This window comes from Diabrotica virgifera, chromosome 3, assembly GCF_917563875.1.
Source record: "Diabrotica virgifera virgifera chromosome 3, PGI_DIABVI_V3a".
Taxonomy (NCBI): Eukaryota; Metazoa; Arthropoda; class Insecta; order Coleoptera; family Chrysomelidae; genus Diabrotica; species Diabrotica virgifera.
The window spans coordinates 99,955,347-99,975,414 of record NC_065445.1 but is presented as its reverse complement, the minus strand read 5'-3'; the positions used below and the strand labels follow the sequence as shown (position 1 = coordinate 99,975,414).

Genomic DNA, 20,068 nt, shown 5'->3' with positions numbered 1-20,068 from the left:
ATCATAGTTATTCTGGTGTATCATAATCTTTCTGGTTATTATTTCGACCGAAATTTTTTAATTAACATTTTAATTATTGCTAAACTATTGGTTAGATTGTCGCCGGTCTCCTGATATACAGAGAGGGGCTAAATTATGGAATAAATTCATTTTCTCTAAAATGGACGATTTTAGAGAAAAATCCCGAAACAGGTCGATTTTTATTTTTAAATTAAATTTCTTGGCATATATTTCAAACTAGTGACGTCATCCATCCGAGCGTGATGACGTAATTATTTTTTTAAATAGGAATATGGGTTCGTGTTGTAGCTCATTTACAAAGGCGTTCAATGCTCTATTCAGTATTATAAACATTAATATCATTATTTATGCAGGGAGGCCAAAAAAATTTTGAATTAAATTAATTGACGCAAGAAGAAGAATGCATGTAATTTATTTAACTCAAAATACATTCTATTGCTGTCAGAAAATAGAAAAAAATGTTTATTTTGCAAATAAACATTGCTTTTAGCTTAAATTAAAAGTTCAAACTGCCAATAGGTAGAAGGGAGGCTGTTTGTGATTTAATTTAAGCGAAAAGAAATGTTTATTTGTGAAATAAACCTTTTTTTCTATTTTCTGACAGCAGTACAATGTATTTTGAGTTAAATAAATTACATACATTCTTCTTTTTGCGCCAATTAATTTAATTCAAAATTTTTTTTGGCAACCCTGTATAAATACCTAATGATATTAATGTTTATATTACTGAATAGAGAATTAAACGCCCTTTCAAATGACCTACCACACGACCCCTATTCCCATTAACAAAATTATCGATTACGTCATCACGCTCAGATGGATGACGTCACTAGTATGAAATATATGCCAAAAAATTGTAATTTAAAAATAAAAATCGACCTCTTTCGGGATTTTGCTCCAAAATCGTCCGTTTTAAAGAAATGAATTTATTCCATAATTTAGCCCCTCTGTATAATCTACTATAATAAATCTTTCATGTCTTCAATTATTTAATTATTGATAAATAATTAGGTACTTCCCTAAAATTTTAATTGAAAATGGCAGATTTTTTGGGAAAACTCGGATTTTCTGAGTAAAATTTTTGTTGAAGGAAATCGGAAAAAAAATAACTTTGTGCAGAACTAAATTACGGTGAATTTTTATTTGAGTGTTTTTGGCTCAAAGGAAAAATTATAGGAGTTACAGACCACTAATTGAAAAAAAAAAGAAGATTTAGGAGTGCTAATTTGTTTATAAATAAAATAACACACTTTCTGCGGACTTGTCATACCCCATATTACTAATATATGCAATCTTAAGATTCGATTTTAGCAATAAAATAGCTGGTAAATAATTTTTCCCAAAAATGGTATTTTTTCGATAATTTTCCCAGACTATCAACAAAATCCAAGAAACCGAAGAGCCAACCCAAATTCTGAGCAGTCTCAACATAATAAGGTTAATATCCCCAAGAATCGCTATACTCTCCGGCTGTCATGGCGGTGTCGAAATGAAATTGCGACTGTCGAAATGAATTAGAATCAGGGGCCAGATTTTGGTTTGTTTGTCACCAGAAACATGGCGGTCACGTCAAAAATAACAATGGGTTGCCAGTGGTGGGTGTTCGTTGAAGGTTAAAATTTCATAAAAAATAAAGTAAATCATCATCTAAAATTCGTAATAAAAACATATGTATGTATTGAAACATATGTACGTAATATGAGCAACTTAATAAAACATTTACCGTACACAAATTCTTCATTTTAAATACATTTCATGTTTTTATTTTAAATACTCAATGCATAACAATACCCCAAAGATACGTCGATGATCAAAATCTCTGGTGTCGGTTTGGCTTCACTTTTGGTCATAGGATTACTCGTCCTCTCTCTTTCCTTGTCTAAGATCCTTCAGGTGCTGAAATACATGACATATTTTTTGAAGGGTAATATCGCATTCTACCAAATCACACAACACTTTTTTCTATGATCATTATCAAACTTCAACTTCAAAATTCAAACATAACGACAGACACATAAGAGACATAACCATAACCTCTTCTCAAGATTTATCGCCGCCGGCAACCCATTACCCATTAATAAATTAATCAATATAATTATCGACTTTTATAATATACAGTTAGACCACAAGACCACGTCAATGTTACTTAATTTAGTCAACAAACGATTAAACATCAGAACAGTTCGAAATTTGGTTACAACAATGGCAGATAAAATTGTTAATATTGATGAAGTAGAAAAGGTTGCAAATGATAACAATGTGTGGATTGTGGATGTTAGAGAACCAGATGAAGTAAAATCATCAGGTTTGATTGGAAAGAGTATTAATATACCCTGTAAGTAGTGCAAATAAATGTTAGTTATGTCATGACATTTTGACTTTGTAGATGATCCTCATACAGTACATTGTTTTTGGTATTTAAAGTCCATGGCCTAGAATTATTTGTTCTTGATATTTCGTCTGTCACTGCAGTGGAAATTCTCAAATGCAATGAGCAGTAGATGCTTCTGTGGCTCTTTGGTTATTGTTCTGGATCTGCTGTACTACTTATACTCTCTCACTCACCACTCATGCTTTATATACTCGTGTACACACTGGCCAAAAAAGCCTACACACTTTGCACTATAATTATTAATCTGTTTAAATAATTGAATGTAGAGATATATTCAATTATTGATGAATACTCAATGGGATCCTCAACAAGAAATAAAATAGTGTACCAAACAAGCACGACAAGCTTTTATTAAATTTAAACTGCTACTTATGTATGGTCCATATTGTTATACGACATGGAGACATGGACGTTGAAAATATCTTCCATTAATAAGTTGGAAATCTTCGAAATGTGGACCTTGCAAAGAATGTTCTGCATACCATGGACAGATAGGGTGAGAAACAAGGACGCCTTAAGAAGATCAAATACTGAGAGAGAATTGCTCAACTTGATCAAGTTACTAAAAATGATTGGATACCTAGGCCATATCCTGAAAGGGGAAAAATACGCAATCCCTCAACTAATCATCGAATTAAAGATGGAGGACAATAGAGGAGTAGGTTACAAACAATTGTCATGGCTACAAATTATAAAGAACTGGACCTCGATTTTTGACCCTTCGCTTCGTTATCTAACGTAATCGCTTCGTATCTGTTTAGTGCACAGATAACGAATGATCGATAACGAACCGAAGGGTCAAAAATCAAGGTCCAGGACAGGTGTAAATAACACTGGTGAACTTTTGTGTGTTGTAAAGGACAGACATATGACCTTAAAATGATTCATGAACGTACTATAGGTGCAGGGTACCATAAGAAGAAGAGATACTTCAGGAAAAAATTACAAATAACTTATTAAAAGTTATTTTCTTGATCAGATGATTTTTTCTTGGTTTTTCAGACTCCAGATAAATTGGATTGGATGTTGTGTTCTAGTCTTTATCTCCTGTCTTTGTTGTTTTCCATTCTCATTCAATCCCAACTTTGTGAGCTTTGCCCTTATTTTTTGTCAGAGGACATTGCATTTATATTTCCCAAAATGCATCTTCAGTGCTTTCCAGATACTTATCATATTTCATAATTTATGAGCATTTTTAGCCTTATTTTTGATTTTCTTATTTTTAATCTTTTGTATATTTCTAAATTATGTTTTAATGTAAAAGTTATCAACAATTAATTTGATTATAATCAAACAGATTTTGTCAACGACAAATAGTAGTTTATTCTATGCTTAAAGTTATTCGACCAATAAACTGTTTTTATTTTACTCACATCAAATAAGACTTATTTTATTTATTTATAAAAAAATACTTACTCTTCGAGTAAATTGGCAAGTTTGGCTGTAAATATTTAGAAGAAAGTAAAATCGCCAGGTTAACTTTAAATTATCAGAATTATATTGAAACAAAATATAAACTTAACATCTAATAAAATATGGAGAGTTTCAATAAATATTTACAGTGAGATTAGCTTCCCAGTTTACTCGAAGAGTAAGTATTTATTTGATAAAGAAGCAAAATAATTCTTATTTGACGTTAGTAAAATGGAGAAATGTCAGTTTATTGGTCGAATAACTTTATTCATAGAATAAACTACTATTTGTAGTTGGTGAAACCGGCCATTATGGTATAAATGAATATGAAACCACATTTTAATTATTACATAATAATGGTCTTGTTTTTATGGTATAATGTACTATCTTGCTAGAAACAAACAATTCTGGACCACTAAAAACCCTGAATACAATTTATACAATATAAGTAGCATATCCATTTTATCATTCCGCATTTAGACCAAGACTATAATTTTTTATTGCTAATTTATTACAGAAAGAAAAAAATTATTGCTGTAGCTGTTCAAGCTTTACCATACAGTTAGCATAACTATTGTTTCTCGAAAACGTTTTCAGCAATAAATTGTTTCTTGGCATAAAATTTCAACAATAAGTTGGCAATCAATTCCTTGTAGTTGAGTTTTCTAGTTTTATTGGTTTTGGCTAATATCTTGATTTTCCGAGGGTGAGTTTTGTGCTAGGGGATGAAGAGGTTGCAATTAATTATCAATAATCATCGTCCTTGTAGATATATAGCTATGGCTATACTAGCTTTACCGTAAAGTTGGCATAATCACTGTTTCCCGGAAATAGTGACAGCAATTATTTTTTTCCTTTTGCAATGAATAATTATTAGTCTTCATATGTATTTGGCCTTATAAAATGGATATGCTAACTTTACTGACATAACACAATGTTCCATTACAAAAAAACTAATATCAAAGAAATATCCATAATATGACACAATGGTAGGGGAGCCCAAGCGGGGATTTTTGCAGTTACTCGAGCGCGTCAGATTAGCATATGGGGAGAAACCTGGTACCCTGCAGATGTACCTCTACCATATATTGGCTCTTAACACAGGGGAGTTCGTTGAGGGGGGCCCGAAAAAAAAAATCTATCCTTAAATAAACTCGAAAATGTCAGATTAAGATAAGGTAAGTTAAGTACATGCAAAAGAGTGTATATTTCAAAAATCTGACGATTTGAGCCGGGCGTAAAGAAATGGTTGAGTCCCAAAATTTCACAAGAAAAAAGCGAATATTTCGCGAAATAAATGACAGATCGAAAAACTAAAAAATATGTGCCCAATATTTTTTAAAAATCTATCGAATGATACCAAACACGACTTCCCACGGAGAGAGGTGGGGGGTAAATTTAATATTTTAAATACGAATCCCGCGATATTTCGCGAAATGAACATCAGATCGAAAAACTGTAAAATACACTTATTCAATATTTTTGAAAAATCTATCGAATGGCACCAAACACGACCCCTCATGGATGTGGGGTGGGGGGTTACTTTAAAATCTTAAATAGGAGCCCTCATTTTTTATTGTAGATTTGGATTCCTTACGTAAAAATAAGCAACTTATATTCGAAACCTTTTTTCGAATTATGGATAGATGGCGTTATAATCGGAAAAAACGATTGTTGGAAATGGAAAATTAAATTAAAAAATGGCAAGCGCCCACTAAAATGGAAAACTTGCTTAACTTTTTTTTGGTTTTAGGACCTACTCTTCACAACCCAGTAGGTCCCCAAAGCGCTCGAGTGACTGCACATTTAGCATACTTTGCTCCCCTACCACAATAAATACAAAAATAAAAATCATAAACATTTTGAGTTGAAATTGGCTACTGATTATTTGATTTTCAGTGGGAACTGTCAAAGATGTTTTAAAGGATTCTTCTAATGAAGCTTTCCAAAATAACTATGGACGTCCAAAACCAGAGGCAAATTCTCCTTTAATATTTTATTGTATGAAAGGAGGACGTGCTGCAAAAGCAGCAGAAATGGCAGAATCTGTTGGATTTAAAAAGTATGTTTTACAATACTATTTTTGGTAACATTATTACAGAAAAAAATATGCCTTTAATTAAGATTACTTACGATTATCCAGAAGTTATTTAAAAAAAAATTTCTTGTGGCAACTTACAAACAAGAATATTAAAAAAAACAAATCACTATCCCGGAAGAACAATGACATAACTGCAAATTTTTTCAATTCCTGTTTATTGCGTCAATAACGACTAAAATACTGTAGGCTGATAATACATCAACGATACCACTGTAACTATGTAGTGAGCCACAAGAGAGTAATTGTGTCATTATTGAAATATGCACCCTTTTAAACCTTGTTTTAGAAGAACAATGACACAAGCGTTGGTTGTGTTATGTTTAGTGAGATCACCTTGGACTGGAATCTTTGTGCAACAATGGGGTACGTGGATTTTATGTCATTGTTCAACTAATTTTCTGTATTGTCAACTATTCAACTATTCTGTATATACAGTCTTGTATACAGTGTTTACAACGTTGTTGTACTATTAATTTTTGTTCTTTATCCAGATGAATGTTTTTAACAGTATTGCTGATCCAAAGATTAAGGGCCGGTTGTTCGAACGCTAATCAACAATGATCACTATCAAATATTTAATTACTGTCACAACTGTCAATGTCAACTTTGGTTGGGTTGCTGAAAACATAATTGATTATAATTATGAGATTAGTTAATCAATTAACATAACAATTATTAACATAATTGATTAACTAATTTCATAATTGTAATCAATAATTATGTTTTCAGCAACCCAATCAAAGTTGACATTGACAGTTGTGACAGTAATTAAATATTTGATAATGATCATTTTTGATTAGCGTTCGAACAACCGGCCCTACGAGTTCAATTTACTATTGTTAGGTTTCTCTAAACTCTAAGGTAAAGAAAAATTTTAAGATGAACAATGACGCAACTTTTGATAGGGTTGAAAACACAGTATTAAATAAGATAATGAAATTCAAACCGATAGGGATAAAAATAAAAGCCAGCATTGTCAGGATAAACACAATACCGATGCTCCGAGACAATTGCTCTTTATTCACTACTCTAAATATTTAAAAATCGTTTTTTGCTCCCTTGAACAATTTTGCTTTTTGCAGTTACGTCAATGTTATTCCAGGACAGCGAAATGTAATTAATGCTTATACAATTTACTATTCTCCAGTTAGTCATATTTGGACTTGTTTTGAGCTTGTATTAATTTAAAAATATGGAGTATTTTAAATGCTTACACAGTTTACTTACACAATTTAATGTTTCAAAATTTTAATTCAACATAATTTAAACTTTTTCAGTGCCAAATATTACCAAGGTAGCTGGACGGAATGGTCATCTAAGCATTCTTAGGTATACATTAGACAAAAAGGAAATTAAGTGTGATTCTTTTATTTATTAGTGTGTAATGCAAAAATAAAAATTTAGAAAAAATGTTTGTTTTATTTCTGTTTTATTTTATACTTATTAAAGATGTAACATATTTCGTCGGCTTACTGCCAAAACCAACCAACTCCATTTTAAAAGTTTTGGGAAATCTATCTTTTAAACTTTAATTTGAAATTGAAAATCGACTGAATTTAAAAAAATTATTTAATAACTGAAAAATGTTTTTGTCATATTTTTCAATTATTAAATCATTATTTAAATTCAGACGATTTTTTATTTCAAATTAAAGTTTAAAAGGTAGATTTCTCAAAACTTTTAAAAATGGAGTTGGTTGGTTTTGGCAGTAAGCCGACGATTTCTGAATTTTCAAAAACTTTAAAACAATGAATTAAAAATATAAATTAATAACATTAAATTTGTGAACATTTCTTATATCAAGAAAATGTGATTAGTCAAAAACTGTAAAATTCTCATAGCTATCCAAAATAAAATTGCACATGTAAGATTAAAAATGCCATTTCCAATTTTCCAAACACAAAAGGAAATTTAAGTGTATTAGTAATAGATCTTGGACCTACACTTAAAAAAACATTATTGCCTCCTTCAAGAGACTTCATTTATTCAGTTATTCATGGCGAGACAATTTTTGGAAGGGATGCAGAAAGAAAATTCATGAAACTGTCAACTTTAGAGCATCCTATAACTGAAGTTTCCTTAAAAATTTGTTGGGACAATATGACCAGTGATTAAATTGTAAGTATTTTTATCAAACAATCCTGCAAAAATCAGCTGTGAGTGTATACATTTTATGACTCCATAACTTTGCTGTGTTTGGAGGGCACACAGATCATAAAGAGTCACATTTACATCCTCTCAGGTGATTCTTGCAGTATTCTTTGATAAAAATACTTACAATTAATTTACTGGTAATATTGTTCGACAAATTTTTAAGGGTACTCCAGTTGTTGGATGCTCCAAAGTTAATGATTTTATGAATTTTCTCTCTGCCCCCCTTCTGAAAATTTTCTGTATTAGAAAAGTTACAGACTTCTGAATAAACTAAGTCTCAAGAGGGAGGTAATGTTTTTTTAAATGTGGGCCCAAAACTTATAAATATTGCAAATTGAAACATGTACAAGTACTTAATATTGCTTTGGTCGATAAAGAACAACAAAAACTTCACTTACCTGCTGTAGATGCCAACAATTCTTGCTTTAGTTTTTCTTTAATATCTGATGATATGGGATCATAGGTAAGATTATTTAGTTGTAAAAATTTCATAATTCCCTGTTGGTTTTGAACAATAAACCTCAATTTAAACCACTCAAGTTCCCTACTTAAAAACCATCTTCTTAAATCGTCTGATCTGCAATATGCAAGCCTCAGGATAAAATGTGAATAATGATCGGCTCTTCTTGCTTGTATATCTTGTTCACTTTGTCTGCAAAAACAATAAATCACAAATTTGAAATAAATAAATGAATTATTCTTTTGTATTGAAGATGTCAGATCTTTAATGGATAAAGATGAAGGCAAAAATGGAAAAAAGAAGTTATTATAGTGCTTAGATTAATGTACCAAAGACAAATGCCCCACCAATTTTTACATTTTTTTATGTGCCTTAGCAGTAACCCTGGGCACTAAGTGCTTCAGGGATCGGTTCTGAAATTCATGTTCAGTGACTCCAAAAACCCGCTGAATAACAAAATCTGGCTCTTAATATACTGGTTTTGATATGTTTAGGCCCTTTTGGATGCATCTTATGCACTTTAAAATGCAATTATGCATTTCCACCAAATTTTCTATTGTAGACTTTTTTCCTGACGTCATCCTGAACACAATGTAAAAAGTAGTAAGTCTCTAGGTGGTGTATTTAAACCTACAAACAGTATTAAAAGTTTCAATTCCAAACCTATCATTCCTGCTAAATATGATTTTATTGGATAAAGATTTGTCAAAACATAATTTTCTTTTTTTATTTCTTTCACTTTTGTTATCAATTTCATTTGCATTGGCAATATTTATTAGTTTGCGTGCTTCATTCTCTGTGGATACAAACTAATTATTTCAAATATTACTAATACAACTTACTAAAAGATTTAAGTAAAATAACTGCATCTGATAAATTTAGAATTGGATCTTCTAATGTTTTACTAGCAGCATTATAACATTCTAAAATTTTGGACCACGTAATTGCTAAAAGAGCTATTTCATACTTACTTATTTTCCTATAATATAAAGATAAAGCTTCACTTTGAGTTCCTGCTTTTTCATGGTTATCATTTGAAATATTCAGTAATAATGACATGAGAGATTTATAATTAATTTGTAGTGCTTTACAGCATCAAATCTAGCCGATCATCTAGTATTAACAAGTCCTTTAACTGATAGTTTGCACCAACTTTTCATTGAGTACTATCGGTGGGTAGAACTTGAAAAAAAAAACTGAATATTTCTTGAACAATACCAAAACAATTAACCCCTTCTAAGCAAGATTTGCTTGCAAAATTGATTAAGAAATTGAGGGGATGACTTAAAAATTCACGCACCAGTGCATGATATGGTTACTTCATTCAGGTGCTGTTTATGTGTCAGCGAGTGATATGGTAAATTCAGTCAGGTGCTGTTCAACAGAATGGCTCCTAGCCCAGTTCCATGCTTTTCGATAGGCAGCGAATGGGTTAAATAATTCAATGTTAATTAATGTATTTGCAAGGAGCATGGGTCATGCACCTAGTCCGCCTAATGGTTAATCTGGCACTGCCTATCCTAGGTAGAGTATGACTTTCGGCAAAGACGATCGTCAGTATCAAGGAAGAGATTGCTAGGGTATTGAACATTGAACACTAGTACAGGAAAAACTACAGAAGAATTCTGAAAATATCGTTGGACAAAGAGGTTCTGAGAAAGATGAATAAAGAAATGGAAATCTTAAATACCATAAAAACAAGACAATTTGAATATTTTTGACATATTACACGTGGAGAGAGATACAACTTTCACCAATTGATTATGCAGGGAAGGATTTAAGGAAAAAGAAGCATAGGGAGACGCAGAATAACGTGGTTGTGCCACCTGAGAGAATGGTACAGATGTAGCCGGTGGAGCCATCTCCAGATATCTATGATGATTGCCGACCTCCATCAAGGAGATGACACTTAAAGAAGACATCAAGAACCAGGAGATATTGTATTCTAGTCACAGTCAATATACCTAAAAACCCTTTTGGTTCAGCTCGGTGATGGTAAATTCTCTACGAGCAGCTGGTGGTGACCATATATCTAGTGAAAGGAACATGATAGGACACTAGATATGAAAGATAGTAAGTACTCACCCATTGTAACCAAGAAGTAATCTTAAATATTTTTTTAATCCAAGTTTAGCTAGTTCTTCCTTAATATACTTTTTCCAGTCTTCCGAAAATTGCTTGTGGCCTCTGGCAGATGCTTGTTCTATTATTCTCAATAACTGTAATCTTTCTAAAGCTAATTCTTCAAATTCATTTAGAGAAATAATATTATCAGGAGCTTTATCATACATGCTAAGGTCATGGGAATATTCTATATAATTTTCAGTGTTTTCAACGGTGATATTTACTCGTCTTCTTCCCGTTGATGTATCCATTATAATAAAAAACTACTTAAATTGGTTTTAGTTGGGAAAATTCGTTGTTGTGAAAGTTACCTTCACAGCATACCCCCACCGTTACCTTGTTTGATTTACTTTTTCCCGCCATCAACGTATAGGTTACAATCTTCTTTTTAGTACACGTCGAATTGGTTAAGAAAAACTAGAAAAATGTGCAATAAGCCACTAATATTGGAAAACATTTCCCAGTTAGGATATATTTCATACGTTTGAAAGGAATAATCTATATATGTTTAAAATTTTTACTGTAATTTCAGTACTGTAATCATTTCAGGTAATTTTAAAATGAGATTACCCTTAACACATACGTCATCACCTCATTCATCATTATTTTCAAACCCTGCAAAACTTTAAGCTCCTCCGTCACAGTGGTTTCGGGAATGTTCGGAAATAACTGATATTTCAAATTTGTTTAGAATCAGCTGATAATGACATTTCGGCAACATAAAAATAGAAAAATGTCAATTTTGTCATTTAAAAATGATAAAAATAAAATTATTTAAAAATAAACAAAAACTGTGATCTTACATGTGCTATTAATTCATGCCACTCATCTGTGATATAATTCTAGTTTACACTTACCCATTTATTTAAAGGTAAGTCAGCTACATAGTTTATAAATTAAATGATATTATTGTTTAGAAATGATAAACTCAAAAATAATCATACTATATAATATGCAATATTAGGTTTTCGTAATATACTGTATATTACTTATAAACTAATAACAGTCACAATAATTAACAATTAAGAATACAAAAATTTAAACAAAACATTTGCCCATTTCCTTGGTTTTGATTTGTTCTGGGACTGTCGCAGTCCCCAATACCCAGGTATGGTGGATGTATGATACATGGGCAAAAGTATTGCTTTACAATGACCCCAATTAACAGTAGTACAGGCAAACCTTCAGCATAATAAGGGATCTTCAGCATAACTTAGTGATGCTATTGGAAGGTTTGATATAGTCCTGATACCAGAGCCAAATAAAAGGTCTATTACTTAACGATCATTAATAAAATTGCTACTTAATAAAAACCCTAAAACTTCATGCTTGTACTTAGCTTACTTACAAACTACATGTACTTAAAACTACATGCTTTTTGCTATTGTTTTTTGCTAAAAGTAAAAAACTGTAACTCTACCAACAATAGTATATTGTACAACAAGTGAGAAAAAAGACATATTTCTCACGAGCACAGAAGCAAATCAAGCGAGGGAGAAATATGTCATTTTCTCATGTGTTGTACACTGTACTTTTTCTATGGATGCGGTTTTGTCAAGAGTTCAAACTTCAAAATTAAATAATTTAGGTGCTTTTAGGTATATTATATGTATAAATTGAAATAAAATACATATACATGTAGGTATTTAATATTCTTAAAATGTATATACCTTATTTTTTTTAAATTCTAATAAACAGTTATTTTTGAACAGTTTTGAAAGGTAATTCCTGGTAAATTTTGCTTTAACACATTTATTTGACAACATTAATTGTGTTTGTATTGTGCATGTTACCATGGAAAAGGCGATCATAGTATGGAAGACCGTAGGGGAACCAGTGAGGAAAAATATTTCTCACTGCAATGGCCGACTTTTCTCACTGCGTGAGAAATTGTTCGTTTTGAATGTATGTAAGTAGTGAGAGAAGTTGCATATTGTATAGCATCCATAGAAAAATATATTTTTCCCTAATTGAAATGAAATAAAAAATAATATTATATACCTATATATGTACACTTGCGATCATAAAAAGCGGGTCACTCGATGAATTATTCAAGTTAGATGTCTCGAATTTTCTAAACCGGTTGTCCGATTTGAGTAATTTTTTTAGTATGTTATAGCCTTATTCTTTAACAATATCGCCATAATAATATTGTTGCTAGACAGGTAAACTGTCATTGTATACCGGGTGTAACAATCATACTGTGTTTATTCCTCAAAGTTCGAAACACCCCGTGGAATGTTTTAGCATAGATAAAATATTGAAATTTAAACTCGATTATGTAGCCTTAGGCTTTCTTAACATTTTCTTTTTTGATTTATTTGTTTATCTTGGATAATAAAAAAGTTAGGCACCTTAACAACTAACCATGTTCTTCATCAATACAGGGTGTTTCTAACTAAGTGCGATAAACTTTAAGGTGCAATTCTGCATGAATAAATAATGACTGTTTGCTTTATAAACGTATGACCGCAAATTCTTCGGTTTCTAGATACGGGATGTTGAATTTTTTGTTACAAACTGACTATTTATTTATTGCTCTAAAACCGGTTGAGATATGCAAATGATATTTGGTAGATGTTAAGAGGTAGTTATGGCGCATTTTTTGACATACAATTAAGAATTTTATATTCACCATTGGCGTGCATACGGGATGTATCTAAAATGTTTATACCCGTATGCACGCCAATGGTGAATATAGAATTATTAATTGTATGTCAAAAAATCCACAATAAATGCCTCTTAAAATCTACCAAATTTCATTTGCATATCTCTATTGGTTTTAGAGCAATAAATAAGTTTGTCAGTTTGTAAGAAAAATTACAACATCCCGTATCTCGGAAACGAAACATTTGCGGACATATGTTTATAAAGCAAACTGTCATTATTTTTTCATACAGAATTACTTCTTAAAGTTTGTCACACTTATTTAGAAACACCCTGTATTGATGAAGAACATGGCTAGTTATTAACGTGCTTAACTTTTTTTTTATCCAACATAAACAAATAAATCAAGAAAGAAAATGTTAAGAGAGCCTAAGGCTACAATTAAGTTTTAGTTTCAATATTTTATCTATGCTTAAACATTCCACAGGGTGTTCCGAACTTTTACGAATAAACACAGTATGATTGTTACACCCGGTATACAATGACAATTTACCGGTCTAGCAACAATACTATTATAGCGATATTGCTAAAGAATAAAAATATAACATACTAAAAAAATCACTCAAATCGGACAACAAGTTTAGAAAATTGGAGACATCTAACTTGAATAACTCATCGAGTGACCCGCTTTTTATGATCGCGAGTGTATTTAAATAATATGGCATTATCATATTTCTACTTAACCTAACAGGATATTTCAAAACATTGCTCACTTGTAAAATTGATGTTATTATTAGATAAATCTATTTATTTGACGTAAATAATATTACAAGTTAGGTATTCTATTTGTTTACTAAAAAGTTGATTTTTGTAATCTATAAAAATGCAGTTGTTATCATTATATTTTAGGTCTCTATAAGGCTTATTTTTTCATTTGCCTTATATTTGTAAGATATGTAATAAAAAATGTAAATTTCAATGATACACACTCCCAAAATGTTTACTGAAAAAATGTTTAATTTATTTACGTTTATAATCTAATGGTTTTTCGTTAATAACTTTAAAAGTAATAATTTTGAAATTCGTTTTGCTTTTTGTTTTCCAGCGATTATAGCCTGATCAAAGAACAATCTGACAATCTGAGTCTATTAGGTACATATTATACAGGGTGTAACAAAAATACAGGTCATAAATTTAATGACATATTCTGGGACCAAAAATAGTTCGATTGAACCTAACTTACCTTAGTACAAATGTGCACATAAAAAAAGTTACAGCCCTTTGAAGTTACAAAATTAAAATCGTTTTTTTCCAGTATAACGAAAACTATTAGAGATCTTTTATTGAAAATAGACATGTGGCATTCTTATGGTAGTAGTATCTTAAGAAAAAGTTATAGTGAAATTTGGACACCCCATAAAAATTTTATGGGGGTTTTGTTTCTTTAAACCCCCCCAAACTTTTGTGTACGTTCCAATTTAATTATTATTGTAGTACCATTAGTTAAACACACTATTTTAAAAACTTTTTTGCCTCTCAGTACTTTTTCGAAAAGCCAGTTTTTATCGAGATACTTTGAATATTTGTCAAATCCACCACATATTTTTATATGGCTAAGTACGATTATGGAGACTTGGTAATAATATGAAAATTTATTTATGATTTACATTTTTAGGTATATTTTGAACCATATTAAAAAAGAAGTAATATCTCGATAAAAAGTGCCTTCTCGAAAAAATACAAAGAGGCAAAAAAGTTTTAAAAACACTGTGTTTAACTAATGGTACCTCAGTAAAAGTTTAATTGGAACATACACAAACATTTGGGGGGTTTAAAGGAACAAAACCCCCATAAAATTTTTATGTAAACATATTAAAAAAGAAGCCGCAACTCGATAAAAACTGGCTTATCGAAAAAATACTAAGAGGCCAAAAAGTTTTAGAAATATTGAGTTTAACTAATGGTACCACAATAATACTTTAATTGGAACGTACACAAAAGTTTGGGGGGTTTAAGGGAACATAACCCCCATAAAATTTTTATGGGGTGCACAAATTTCACTATAATTCTTTTTTAAGATGTTCCTGCCATAAGAATGCCACAGGTCCATTTTCAATAAAAAATCTCTAATAGTTCTCGATATATTCGAAAAAATCGATTTTCATTTTGTAACTTCAAAGGGCTGTAACTTTTTTTATGTGCATATTTGTACTAAGGTAAATTAGGTTCATTCGAACTATTTTTGGTCTCAGAATATGTGATTTAATTTATGACCTGTATTTTCGTTACACCCTGTATAAGAAAATGTTTACAATTCTACATCCCCTCCATTTTTAAAAAATGGAGGGAATACCCCCTTCTCGGGGGTGAAAAAGTATACATTCAAAATAAGTCCGGAATTGGATAAAATGACTAATTCTAAGCAACTTTTGTTCTAGAGTTTTTTCACCAAGTCAATACTTTTCGAGTTATTTGCGAATGAATATGTTCATTTTTAACAAAAAAAAAACATGTTTTTGGACGATTTTTCACAAATAACTCAAAAAGTAAGTATTTTATCAAAAAAAAATTCTAAGCAAAAATATAGCTTATAAAAAAGTGAAAAAAATTGGGTGTGCATAAAGTCTGTAGGATACCCAGTAGAAGCGGAGTAGCAGCTAATGTAAAGTAGGTTCTTCTTCGTCAAATTCCAAATCGAATATTTCAACGTGAAATATCCAAAAAACGGAGCACTTTTTACGTCTACTGGCGTATGAGGCCAGCGTTTATGCCGTTACCCACGACCGCTCACACGTATATATATTATGTGTATGTATACATAAGTAGCATAGAACGTACGCAACTCGTATATAATATAGTTATAGCACTTCTTTTTGGATGGGGAAAAAAGCAGTGAGCTTGTAACTTTTATACTATAAGAAGTTTTCACTTCTGTCGGCACTTCCATGAGTGCTTAAAATTTTTTTTTATTATCTTCAATTTTAGTAAGAATAACTTTTTTGTAAAAGCTTACAGTTTTTGAGTTATACGTGAAAAACAGCTTTAAACATGCATTTTTCACGAAAAAATAAAATTTTTAATCTTTAATAACTCAAAAAGTATTGATTTCTATTAAAAAACTTTATATAACAAATTTTACTTAGAATTTGTCTCTCTATCAATTTATGGTATCATTTTGAATATAATAATTTTCACCCCCGAGAAGGAGTGGCATCCACCCCCAGGGTAATAGCTCAAGTTGGCAGCATGTCACCTTTGTTCCTTGAGGTATCGACTAACTACTCACCAGTTTTTATGAAAATCGATAGAGGTTCAACGAAATCGGAGGTGATAACCTTCAGTGACTGCACTATTATGTTTGTTTAAAAAAAAACTTTTAACATTAAAAGTAAGTGAGTTACGCTCAAAATATTGTTGGTCCCTTTTTTTGGTAAAAATAATCGCGAAAATCACCAGCTAATTAGCATCTCAAATAAAATTAATCGTTACCGCTTTACATATTACTTTACTTATGTACTTTTACTTATGTACAAATTAGACCTGGATCCCGCGTAAGAAAGAAAAGTTGATTAATAGCAAGCTGAAAATTTGTTAATAGCTTAACAGTGTCTAGTCGGACAAACTTTGATGCACAGGAACACTGGAACAGGGGAAGTTTTAACTGTGGAGCATGATAAACGTGTCGTCCTGACAAGTTTATGATTGTGAAAAATAGCAAGTTGTTTTTAAGTTTATTCGATAGCCAACGTTATGTAATATATGCGAAAATGTTTGTCCGACAAAAATGTTGGGCATTTTAACGAGTCCGACACGTAGAACATGTCACATCACAGGAATTATGTTGGTGATGAATAGCAGTCTGATTTTTGCATGAGAGTTTAATGAAAGGTTAAAAAAGCAATTGGAAGTTCTGTCCGACAAAATTAATGGGAAGTTTTCGTAGTCGGACATTCTAAACAGGTAAGATATAGACAAAAATGCTGGTGATAAATAGCTTTCCGACAAAGACGAAATTTAATTAAGTAAATTATTCCTTACCAAGTATGACTGTTGTCGGAAAAAAATAAGGGGTAGATTTTGTAGTCGGACAATTTAAAAAAATAATTTTTGAAATTTCAATAAGGGGTGATTATTCTATGTCAAAAGTACCTGCAATCAATTACAATCGATATCTTTCGATTTATGTCAACATCATTTAGATACCTCACTGTAATACATTACTATAATACCTCGCTATAATTAGTCCAGAAAGCCACTGCGCATCCGTTAGGAAAAATATTCTAATTCGAATTTTTTGCACAATCTTACTCAAAAAGGACTCCTTTTAACAAATTTGCATGTTGCCAGGACCAAAAGGTGGTCAAAAATTTTTTAAACGTTTTTTTTTTTTTGGTTTTTTCCTAAAATTATTTTTTTTTGCATGGAAAAAAGTTTTTTTAGGTTTTTTGGATCATTCTAAACAGAAAAGGTCTTTAGTGACTTTTCTCTAAAAATGATAGTTTTTGACATAGAAGCGATTAAAAATTGAAAAATTGCGAAATCGGCCATTTTTAACCCTCAAAAACTATGTGAAAAACTGAAAATTTGAATGTGGCCAAGGTAGGTAGATATTCTTTAAACATCGATTGATGAAATCCCGAAGAGGTTTGTGCAATACAATATTCAAAACTCCTTTGTTTTTTAATTGCTAATCAAGCGTGCGGGACACTATTTTCCACCGACAGTATGGTGCAAATGAAAGGAATAAATTCGTTATTTCCTAAACCCGCGACTTTAAGGAAAAATCCCGAAACAGGTCGATTTTTATTTTTAAGTTATGATATTGTGGCATATATGGTATACTAGTGACGTCATCCATCTGGACGTGATGACGTAATCGATGATTTTTTTAAATGAGAATAGGGGTCATGTGCTAGCTCATTTGAAAGGTTCTTTAATTCTCTATTCAGTAATATATACATTTACATAATTATTTATACAGGGTGTCCAAAAAATTTTTATTAAATTAAATTATTTGACAAAAAAGAAGTAGAAGGACACGCTGTATAAATAATTATCTAAATGTTTACATTACTGAATAGAGAATTGAAGAACCTTTCAAATGAGCTACCACACGACCCCTATTCTCATTTAAAAAAATCATCGATTACGTCATCACGCCCAGACGGATGACGTCACTAGTATACCATATATGCCACAATATCATAACTTAAAAATAAAAATCGACCTGTTTCGGGATTTTTCCTTAAAGTTGCCGGTTTACGAAATAACGAATTTATTCCTTTCATTTGCACCATACTATCGGTGGAAAATAGTGTCGCGCACGCTTGATTAGCAATTAAAAAACAATGGAGTTTTGAATATTGTATTGCAAAAAACTCTTCGGGGTTTCATCAATCGATGTTTAAAGAATATCTACCTACCTTGGCAACATTCAAATTTTCAGTTTTTCACATAGTTTTTGAGGGTTAAAAATGGCCGATTTCGCAATTTTTCAATTTTTAATCGCTTATATGTCAAAAACTATCATTTTTAGAGAAAAGTCACTAAAGACCTTTTCTGTTTGGAATGATCCAAAAAACCTAAAAAAACTTTTTTCCATGCAAAAAAAATAATTTTAGGAAAAAACAAAAAAAAACGTTTAAAAAATTTTTGACCACCTTTTGGTCCTGGCAACATGCAAATTTGTTAAAAGGAGTCCTTTTTGAGTAAGATTGTGCAAAAAATCCGAATTAGAATATTTTTCCTAGCGGATGCGCATTGGCTTTCTGGACTAAATACGTAGATCAGGCAAATTATATTATGGATTGAGTAGTCTAGCTATCTTTGTCTGCCACATGCGCGGGATCGCTTGGTTAAAAGAGATAGATAACCTATCGACTTTTTGCACTGTATTTCCTGTCTACCCATATGTGTATGAATACATTTCCATTTAAGAAAAACTGTCACTTTTGACAATAATTCATAATAAATTGCAATCGTAACTTCAAATTTAAACTAATCGATTTATTTTGGCAGCAAATTATTTCTTGCCATGTGACATATTAATTACATTATTATTTCATTTGTAGAAAGTTGAGAAAAATTACGTTATACAATTTTAGTAATAATTTATTTAGGTACCCTTTTTCAATCAAGCAAAGCATTATAGCACGAAGAATGATATTCAATAGAACTTTCACAATTATCTGGCAACTGAACCTCATTGAATTGATGACCAAGTATTTTACTAACTTTGTAAAATGTTCGAAAATTACTCAAAAATGTTCCGTTGAATGGTTTCACTTTTGATTTGGCGACTTAAAATTTAAACTGTTGACACTCAAAAATAGACACAAAAACAATCCATAGTTAATATAAATTTTAATTTCCAACACACGTGGCAAACAGAAACTCAGAGACCATGTACTTTCAAATACTACTTTGTATAGCACAAAGTGGCACACTGACAAATGCAGCCTTCTAATACATACTTGTAAGCATAATGTGTCATATTTACGTCTATTCTTATAAGCACCGAAGTTTTAGACTCTTCACATTTTTCAATGTCGTTTACAGGGTTAAGATTTGAGTATGGAAAAAAATGTATACAACGTTTTTTGTAGGAAATTTTCCGTACTTTCTGATGCGCCTAATTAGAAAACCCTAAGAGATTGCTTTCACATGTTCTTTGTCATTTTTTATTGTCATTTTGAGAATATCTAGAACAAACTCCACCCAAAAAAATAATTGTTTTGCAATATATACATACATGCATTGATACTTACCTCACTGTTTTTGGAGTGTGCATGTATAT

At 31.1% G+C, this 20,068-nt stretch overlaps 3 protein-coding genes across 5 annotated transcripts in view; 2 read left to right on the top strand and 1 right to left on the bottom strand.

Moving 5' to 3' along the window:
- LOC126881221 (DNA primase large subunit-like) overlaps positions 1-10,995 on the bottom strand; it is a 45,099-nt gene extending 34,104 nt beyond the window's left edge. For both annotated transcript variants that reach the window (XM_050645355.1, XM_050645356.1), the window contains exons 1-2: positions 10,627-10,995; positions 8,480-8,733 (exon numbers count right to left, since the gene is read on the bottom strand). In XM_050645355.1, coding sequence (XP_050501312.1) covers positions 8,480-8,733; positions 10,627-10,916 — 544 coding nt within the window. In that variant the 5' untranslated portion in view covers positions 10,917-10,995. The remainder of the gene's footprint in view (positions 1-8,479; positions 8,734-10,626) is intronic.
- On the top strand, positions 1,611-7,356 carry LOC126881225 (rhodanese domain-containing protein CG4456-like). Of its 2 annotated transcripts, none has more exons than XM_050645368.1 (3): positions 1,611-1,945; positions 5,726-5,888; positions 7,205-7,356. In XM_050645368.1, exons 1-3 carry the CDS (start codon positions 1,828-1,830, stop codon positions 7,254-7,256), a joined length of 333 nt encoding a protein of 110 aa, XP_050501325.1. In that variant the 5' UTR covers positions 1,611-1,827; the 3' UTR covers positions 7,257-7,356. The 2 variants fall into 2 exon arrangements, with proteins under 2 accessions (XP_050501325.1, XP_050501324.1); XM_050645367.1 differs by lacking the exon at positions 1,611-1,945 and adding an exon at positions 1,989-2,356 and having other exon boundaries at positions 7,205-7,355.
- Positions 10,996-11,392: 397 nt separating the features above from the next.
- Positions 11,393-20,068, top strand: part of LOC126881213 (prestin-like) — a 308,541-nt gene continuing 299,865 nt past the window's right edge. The window contains exon 1 of the mRNA XM_050645322.1: positions 11,393-11,536. The gene's annotated coding sequence lies outside the window, so the exon portion shown is untranslated. The remainder of the gene's footprint in view (positions 11,537-20,068) is intronic.